This window comes from Phaenicophaeus curvirostris, chromosome 2 (genome assembly GCF_032191515.1).
Source record: "Phaenicophaeus curvirostris isolate KB17595 chromosome 2, BPBGC_Pcur_1.0, whole genome shotgun sequence".
Classification (NCBI taxonomy): Eukaryota; Metazoa; Chordata; class Aves; order Cuculiformes; family Cuculidae; genus Phaenicophaeus; species Phaenicophaeus curvirostris.
In genome coordinates, this window is record NC_091393.1 from 69,382,124 (window position 1) to 69,391,787 (window position 9,664).

The following is a 9,664-nucleotide window of genomic DNA, read 5'->3' on the forward strand; positions in this document are numbered from 1 at the left end:
CCAGGTGGCCAAGAAGGCCAATGGCATCTTGGATTGCATCAGAAATGGCGTGACCAGCAGGTCCAGGGAGGTTATTCTGCCCTTGTACTCGGCACTGGTGAGATCGCACCTCGAATGCTGTGTTCAGTTCTGGGCCCCTCACCACAAGAAGGATGTTGAGGCTCTGGAGCGAGTCCAGAGAAGAGCAACAAAGCTGGTGAAGAGGCTGGAGAACAAGTCTTATGAGGAGTGGCTGAGGGAGCTGGGGTTGTTTAGCCTTGAGAAGAGAAGGCTGAGGGGAGACCTCATTGCTCTCTACAACTACCTGAAAGGAGATTGTAGAGAGGAAGGTGCTGGCCTCTTCTCCTAAGTGACAGGGGACAGGACAAGGGGTAATGGCCTCAAGCTGCACCGGGGGAGGTTCAGACTACATATCAGAAAGAAATTTTTCACAGAAAGGGTCATCAGGCACTGGATCAAGCTGCCCAGGATGTGGTTGAGTTACCATCCCTGGAGTTGTGTAAAGGTGGGTAGATGAGGTTCTCAGAGACATGGATTGGTGGCAGATAGGAATGGTTGGACTCGATGATCCAAGAGGTCTTTTCCAACCTGGTGATTCTATGATTCTATAGTAGATTTCAGATTAAATTTAATGGCTATCAAAGATATCCTCAATTGAGTAGAAATAGCACAGTTATAAAAATCTTGAAAATCAGACATCTTCATTAGAAAAATATGGTTAAAATATACATCATGGTGTCATCTTTCCAGTTCTTGCTCATCAGCAATAAATTTTGAGCCAGAAGCATATTTGACGGAAGAGCACGTAACAGCAGTAAGAAAAAGGAAGAATGATGTCTCTGGCTTTTGATGCCCTGATCACTTCCACAGACAAAGCAGCTTCCCCGAACCTCAGCCCATGAAGCTGTCTTTTCAGAGATACACAGAGCATTACAAACAAATTGAGAGAGATCTATAGCAGCATCTAATGTAGGAAGCTTTCAAACACAGATACACACACACACAAGCACAAAACAGGCCCCAAAGTTTAGGAGGCTAAGTACTCCAAATGCCAAGCTCCCATCCCTGTTAGTGAAGAAGTCCATGTGTCATCTAGTAAAAGTTTCACTGACCATTACAATGGCTTTACAAGATGCTCCTATACTTGTTCCTACAGCTCCCTTTCTTGGTAAGCCCATTCACCCACACTAACCCCAGGCATTTCTTACTCTTCATATGAAGTTACACTTAGCAACTCTGTTTCTCGGACAGTTCAGCTCCAAGGACAAACATTCCCTGAGGCTTTCCAGACAATCTCATTCCACTATATCTATTCCAGTTACTCTTATAACCAACATGGACTTTAATACTTAGCTCAACATTTTTATCTGCAACTTTTTTATATATATATATAGCTGATGGCAATCACAAGCAAAATCAAAATTCTTGGCTGATCCCTCTGCCACAGAAAACTAGTCATACACTTTTTCTTCAGTGCACCAGCACCTCAGAGCTTCATTTGAGGATGTTTTTCTGAAGTGGTTAGTCTACTACTACTAATCCCGACCTCTATGTTTTCTTCCCTTATTCATTTCCCTAAGGATCATATTATCACTATTAAAATCCAGACTTTACCCACCTTTAACAAAGTTGACAAAAGCAATCCTTCTATGTTTCAGCTTCTCCCACCCACTACTGCTATCTGTTTCAAAAAGAAACCCAAGCCATTCTGGGTAGTATTCTGCGAGCTCAGCCCTAATAGCTCCCTCTTCTGTAGAAAACAGTTTCCTCTGTAATAGTATTTTTAGCCTTTCCACAACTCTGACATGTCACTGTCGTGCCTCAGTTTACCCATCTGCAATGCAGAATAATTACATGTATCTCTTTTGTAAAAGCTTTATTTTTCATAGACATAGTTGAAAATCAGCTATTGTTCACACTCTGTATTATTATAAATCTGCCTGCAGTCTTTACCTTTCCCCTAGACTTTGTCTGAAAAAAATTATAGCATGTAAAAAACAATTAAACATATCTTGATGGTGACTTTATTCTGTTCTTTCTGGGCTTCATGTGGGATTTAGATTGGTAAATAGACTTCGTAAGTCAAATTTCTTCTCTCTTAGCAGCATTTACAGACTGATTTGAAAAAGCCAGTAAAGTGCTTCCTAAACTAAAAATTCCAACTACACTTCAATTGGTTTGTGATCCCTAAAGTGGGAAAATAGCCACAATTTAACGAGTTGTATTTACATGTAAGTATTTTAACGTGTCTTCATTACTGTTCACACCACCTTTGGTGGGAATCTGTCAAATGTTTTCATATGATGAAGGTTAGTCTTAAAATTCTTGCAGTCCACAAAGAATGTGGTAAGCCTGAAGTAAATGAAAACAAAAATCAAAACTCCAAAACAAACAGTTTCTGACTCCTTATTGCACGTCACTATCAATAGCATCATTGTTTCCATAGCTACAAATGTAGACTGCTTCAAAGCAAAGAGGCAGAGAAACTGAAAATGACAATGCACAAAACAGGCACATAGTGTTTTCAGACGGCACATGTGGAATGGAGAAAAGAAGTAACATGGTGGCAGAGAATTCTGTGGGGTTTTTGCAATTTACAGCAATCCCAGTGATCTGAGCACATCAAAGTCAGAACGGCAAGCAGCAGTAAACCTCTCACTGTAATATTACTTGATGTATTTCTACATCTAGTGGAAGAAAGAGAACAGAAAGGATAGAAAATACCAGCAGGAATCAGCAAAGCAAATACACAGGGCACGTGCCTCTCTTGTAGATCTAGCAACCTGCACTCAGGTAGACATATCTTTAATCGGATTTCCTTGGAATTTTCAGTGCCTCTATATAGTTGTGAAGAAAATCAAATAATGTATACTGTTCTTATCACAAATGATGCCAAAACATATATGCTAAACCTGGTACTAACAATAAGCATTCCAAGACACAATAAAGTGAATCATTGCATGGGAGGTAGATACAAAGCATGAGGGTGAGAGTGTACAGGGAAACATGCAGTCTTTCTCTATGAAAGGCAGTCAAGAACATCTGGCAGCTGCTCTGTTCTTCAGTATTAAGTTCCTGCCCTCTAGATATTACCTATGTAACAGGTTACTTCATTATCAGCCAACTACTCCAGAACTATGACAACATCCTCATAACATTCATACTGGATAGAGAGGTAAATTCCATTCTTCCTACAGCTGGAATTCCTGAAGTCCATCAATGCTGTAATGATGAACATTGGAACAAATCCAAGACTAGCATCCAAGACTCACAACAGTATTGCTCTTCTTCTCAGAAGAAGAAACTGCATAGAGTAGAGTTCTACTGTAATTTAATTTTTAAAAAAACCAAACAAACAAAAAAAACCAAAAAAACACCACCACAACCACCCCCCTTATCTGTACTGCCTTGAAGTACCCTGGCATTTGCAAAGCAGTAACAAACTCAGTTCGCACTGGAAGCAAGATGCTTCCATAGGTTGTGATGGCATATTCAGAAATGCATAGTATCAGACTAATTCTTCCCTTATCAAAGTGAGTGACAGCACTTAGAAAAATTCTGCCTACCATGTCCTTCCTTGTTCTTACAGGCTCTAAGGAATACAGTTATCTATGATATCATTTTCTTCCAACAATCTTTTTTAAGGGAGCAGTTGATAAAATTCATATGAGGATGTGGTATTATCTGCACACTACACCAGAAGTCATCTTTGGTACAAGCAGAAGAAAGGAGAATGGTTATTAGAAGACAGTGGTCACTATTTCCTCAGACATTATAACTGCACTATCACACATTTACAACCATGTTTGGTAATTATCATGCTTTGGAGGCACAGTTTCTATGAAGAATATCCGATCACAGTAAACTAAGAATTAGCTTGAGACTACAAACTCAGGCCTTGCTATGCATGAGTACCGGCATATATGACCTTCAACAATTGTCACAAGAACAGAACAAACACCTCATTATATTCATTACAGCACTGAAAGCCTCAACTGTTAGCAATTCTAATCAGCTTTGGCAAATCTATTTTAACACTCCGGGCAGTAAGGGAGGTAGTAAATCAGTTTCTCGGTCACAACAGCATTACTGTTCAGACAAAGTTAATCTTATTGTTACAACATAAAGCTATCATTTCTCAAATGAAGGTAGTTCAGAAAGCAATATAATAACTATTAAACTTACTAATTAGAACTCCTAATCCTTGCAGCATATGTGTGATTGTAAATGTAAGCAAAGCATAAGCAAGGAAGATAAAAGTTTAGCAGGACCTTTAGGTCTTAAATGGAAGTTCCTCCAAAAAAAAAAAAAAAAAAAGGCAAGTCAGGCACTGGAACTTAGAAAAGCTGCACAGTATGGACTTTATTACATCCCAGGTTTCTTCTTTAAGACCTAGTTTGAAGTCAGCATTGCTGAAATCCATGGTTTCTGTATGAGCAACTTTTGATGCTAAAATTCTATGGATTCTAGTGTCTTACCTCTTTCAATTGCAGACTGAAATGGACTCTACTGAAGAGGAAGTAAAAAGCAGGAGTTTTACATTTTTCATGTTTGCCTCAGGCTACTAGCAGAAAATTTCAGGACTTTTTCTTAGGTATGCCAGTACCAACGATGTGTCACATGTCATTACTTTATAATTAGGCTGATAGACAAAAAGAATAATGCAGCTGACATCCTATTAAAATAAAAATTATTCTCCAAGGCATAAAAACACTTATACAAGCATTTTAAAAGGCAATGTAAAAATTATATAAGGAACTATTTATTTGTGCTGCTGTCTTTTCCATCACAGATTCAAATAAGTAATTCTAAGTTATGTATGCATCAAATATTTAATTATGCTATGCTGATTTTTAAAAATATATTTCATATCTGAAAGCAAAACGCAATGAAGCTCTTGTCAATGAATAAAAGCTGCTATCAGAACAAACTATCTACATTCTATATCACCTTATGTTACAATTTGAATAAACCGTCATTTTTCAAATGCAATAATCTGTATTTTTGTAAAATAAGTAATACTGACAAACTAAACACATTTTTAAAAAATAGAAAAAGTAGCCTTTATTTGTCAAGAGTTTGCAATTTACTTAAAGTGCAATAATAATTCTATAACAATTCAAGACTTAAATACTGAATTTGTAAATACCAGAACTTCATTCTATATGGAATTTTCTATAAAACGTTCCTGATTTGAACCAGGATTTAGGGCCGTAACTCCATGTAGTTTAAAACATAGTTCAGATGATATCTGAAAGTTAGACAGGCTAGCAGAATTACTATGGTACTAAACTGTGGTTTATAGCCAAATAATGATCTTCACTCAGTATAGACAAATTTTAGTTTATTAACAGCAGTAGTAAGAGATGTCCCACCTATTTCTTACAGATACACATATAACAAAATGTGTGCTGATCCCTGGTATAAACTACTGGAAGAAAGCATTTCAGTATTTGTGGATTTCAGCAATGTTATTCAAAATATAAGACTTCAAATTCAGTTCCCTTCTGGAGACAGCCAATAGCACATTTACCTTTTTTTTTTTTCCTAACAACTATAAATACTTTTCCAGTTGGGGGAGAAAAAAAAAAAAGTCCTTCATGAAGCCAGCAGATTTAGTTCTTTGTTCAGCCTGCACAGTGTTTTGATTTCCAGCACAATGACAGACAGAGAAGTATTATGTTTTCAAATGTATTACAAGGAATTCTTTGATTTAGTTGTTGCTATTAAAGAATTATATTCAGAGTTGATATATGCTGAAGTGAAATGACTTCCACCTAACTATCTTCCACCTATGTTCTAGATACGGAATGTATAACACATTTGATTACAGTAATATCATACCGCAGAAAAAGGTAGGTAACTTTTTTATAATTTTTAAAATTATTTTGTAGTGTATTTCTTGAATACTGCCAAAGGAAGGGCTGTTACTTTTCTCTCTGTGTGAACACTGTTGTTAGAGTAATCTTAAATGATCTTTTGATTCACCATGCTACAAAAATAAGTTGACATGTACGAAAAGAAACATGGCAGGTAATGCTACAGCATTCTTTGGAAATTTAATACTCAGTGCATAACATGCACTGTAACAAAAGCAAGAGAAGGACAGATGCTACACTGGAAAACACACATTGATATCACCCCTTTACTGCTGATTTACAGAGAACTGAAATATATTTGATGCTTTGATTTGCTGAGCACACACCTAAGGTTTTGTGTCCTATCCTCACCTCTCATTTCAAATTTCCCCTTTATCACCAGGATTCTCAAGACTTGCCTCAGGAGCAATCTTTCAGTCTGGAGGCTGCTTAGGGACAATATTAAATTTTGGCATGAGGTCACACTAAATATAACGAGTCACAAGCTTGACCAGTTCCCCAGACAAAGTCACTACGGGAGAAAAGAAACAGTTTCTCTGTGTTTCCACTTTGTGTACTAAGTAAGCTGAGAAAAGACAGTGGAAGCACCTGACATACATGGAAAGATTCTGTTTAGAAAGATCAAAAACCTAAAGAACAATATAAGTATCGGTATATCATTTTTAATATATGCAACATATTTTCACACAGAAATTCACACATGCAACCGCATTTTGAAACACACTTGTGGTGTTAATGGCAAGATCACTCTGTGCATTTCTAGATGTGCATTGTTACATAGATAGGTAACTAGGATTAAGTTCATAAATTCATACACATATGTAAAAAAAGACTGATTTTTCAAAGTAGCAAACATAACTGACTAACTGAAATCAATAACATTAGAAAAAGAGAAAAAAGCATGCATCAGACTTAAATTTTAAATATTTTTTTAATTCCTGGGAAAAGAACACAACACAGTTACTGGTGATATCTCAGTTCACCTCAAAGACTAAACCAAGTATATATCAGATGCATTATATTACAGTTAGCATGCAAAACCAAATGTCAATGCCTCTAACAAAGTAAAAATATTGATTTTCTTTCCCCCCCCCACTTGATAAGTACTGTGTTCTAGGAATAAACAAGTAGTTGCATAATTATGTATTTTAGAGTACAAGAACAAAGTTATTTTTCTCCATTATTATTAGAATTTATTTTGTTATTCTTTTTTGATAAATGCAATTAAAGCATTTTCTTAAAAAATAGATGCATAAAGGTCTCAAAATCCCAAAGCATTTACTGTCACTTAAACAAAAGCACAGTGGCTAAGTAAGCCTGCCTACTGGAGTTCAACCTCTGGAAATCTGTATAATGATGCTATTAGAATAACTACATTAGAAATCTTTCCCAGAGTGAATCCCTGGGGTGTATGTGCTTGGTGTTTTTAAGTTGTGGGGACTGCAGGTAAGTAATATCTTTAATCACCTTGTCCCTTCATATTAAATGAGTTCATGGTTATGACTTTCCTACACCATGAAAATCTTTACCCAGAGATAGAAATACAAAATTATTGTATTATACAATTAATATTAACTTTAAAAATATATATTAATTCACTTTACTAATAGATTTTACAAGTGAACACCTGAACTCAAAACATGTTCCAGTCTCCAGCACATCACCACAGTCACATTAACATACGTAGCACTACAGAAAGTGAATGAAATACATCAAGTATTTCAAATTCAGAACCAATCAATGTTTCTGAACATGATGCAAAGTTGACACGTGCATATTTTGTCATTTAAAACAGCAGATAAAGTCATTTCTCAAAACAGGAGTCACTAGTAGTACCTGGTATATAGATCTACTTTGCACATGCCAATTAAGCTGCAGTAGGCAGCATCAACACTGACGAACGCAAAACATTGTGAATTAGTGTCAGGTGATCATGCTCTGAAATCAGACTGCTCCATTGAACACAAAGCACAGCAGTAGCAATATTCATGAAATTGGAGAGAAACAGGAAAAATAATGGCCTTTCTCACTTGCTGGGCAAAAAGAATCCAAGACTTCACCATTTCCCAAAGTCTCTTGCTCAACTTTTGAAAAACACAAAGGCTTACCTTTCTGTACACCAGCATGTTTGGGGATTCATCAGCCACCCCGTTGCTGCTTTGCCCATAATTATTTCCTTGTGCCATGTCCCTCAAATTTGATCTGCTTTTGAACGTTGCACTGCAAAAGGTAAAAGTGGTTTCAGTAAGATATCACCTCAGGTCTCCTTCTTTCCTTGATGATTAATGGACCTGACTTTCTACCAACGTGTTATCAGAATCAGTGTGTGCTCTTACTCCAATGGATATTTGCATTGGAGCAAAGCTGCTAATTCACCATTTACTGTCACTACTCTCCTTTGCCTGTAAATAATGAATGCAATATGTTAATCTAATTTAGACGTTAATGAATTGTCACTCTGAATAGGTCCCTAATATACCACTAACCGCCATGCCATACAGATGCTTCCTCAAAACACTCCTTCCTCCCCTGCACAGGCTTTCCCAAGGGATACTCTGCATCTTCCAAGACCACAGTTTTGGGAGAGCTGACTCAGACCACTATTGCCTATTCAGCAGTGCCCTCTCCTCAAGACTTCAGGCCATAGCAACTTTCACAACCCTCAGATGCACAAAAGGCAAACCAGACACTTTAAAGTTCTCTTTAATTCACCAGCATGTGTGTGCTCTTACACATATGCCGGCAGAGGGAAGCAAGTGGGGGGAGAAGGAAGAAACAAGCCAGAAAACCTGGTTTGCTTTCACCTACTTTCATCGTAAAACACCAGCTTCACTGCCAGCCCCGTCTCCCCCACGTCCACCCCCCGGTCACACGGGAGCTGCACCAAGCGAGAGCTCAGCTCGTGCTGTAGCTCCGGCTTTCCACGCAGGTGTAAGAATGTACTCCATCTACAGACCACACCGGCTGTCGCGGAGATCCCGGAGGGGCTGAGCTCTCTCCCAAACGCTTCCCTCCAGAGCCCTTCCCCGCCTCCCAGCCCTCCCGCTGCACCTGGCCCGCGGCGCCGGCTCGCCCTGCCCTGTCCCCGCAGTGCCCCCTCGGCACCAAACAGCCGAGACAGGGCGCCCGCCTCGTCGCGGAGCCCGCGGCTTCAGCACCGCGGACAGCGGCAGCACCGCGGACAGCGGCGGCGCCGCCCCGGCCTTGCCCCGGGCGCGGCTCCCCGCCCGGCTCGTTTACCTCGCGGGCCAAGGTCACTGCGCGGTGGCCGCGGCTCCTCGCCTCCTCCAGCTGCGCCCCGCGCGGTCGGCGTCAGCCGGCAGCAGGCGGAGGGACGCGGTGATCGCTCATCACACACACACGCACACTGCGGGCGGAGGCGCTGCTGGCGCTGCTGGTGCCGTCGCCGCGGCTGCGGCTCTCCCCGCTCTGCCGGAGCGGCGGCAGCCCAGCTCCCTCCCCGCAATGGAGCGGCCGTCACGTGGGGGACGGGCACGTCAAAGGTGCTGCTGCTGCCGCTGCCGCCGCTTCGCCACACAGCAGCCCTCCTCCTCCTCCTGCTAGGCGCTCTCTCGGCTCGCTCACCGAAAACAGTGGCCAAGAAACTGCAGCAGCCAGCAGAACTGGCAGCAGCTTCTGTAAATGAGATTAGGTAGCACCGGAGGGCTGGGCAGGAAGAGAACGTGCGCTAATGGGATAGGGAAGGAAGGGTGGGAGTCCATGGTGAAAGACGCTGGGGGGGGAATTGTGTCGCCTTCTCCTTCCTACGCCTTAACTAGCAGCAG

The 9,664-nt window shown here is 40.3% G+C and overlaps 1 protein-coding gene across 11 annotated transcripts in view; it reads right to left on the bottom strand.

Annotated features, from left to right (window-relative positions):
• Positions 1 to 9,394, bottom strand: part of RGS7 (regulator of G protein signaling 7) — a 234,252-nt gene extending 224,858 nt beyond the window's left edge. For all 11 annotated transcript variants that reach the window (XR_011337012.1, XM_069852370.1, XM_069852368.1 and 8 more), the window contains exons 1-2: positions 9,120 to 9,394; positions 7,988 to 8,099 (exon numbers count right to left, since the gene is read on the bottom strand). Coding sequence is in view for 10 of the 11 variants with exons in the window: in XM_069852370.1 (XP_069708471.1) it covers positions 7,988 to 8,065 (78 nt within the window). In the remaining variant the exon portion in view is untranslated. The remainder of the gene's footprint in view (positions 1 to 7,987; positions 8,100 to 9,119) is intronic.
• Between the last annotated feature and the right edge of the window lie 270 nt (positions 9,395 to 9,664).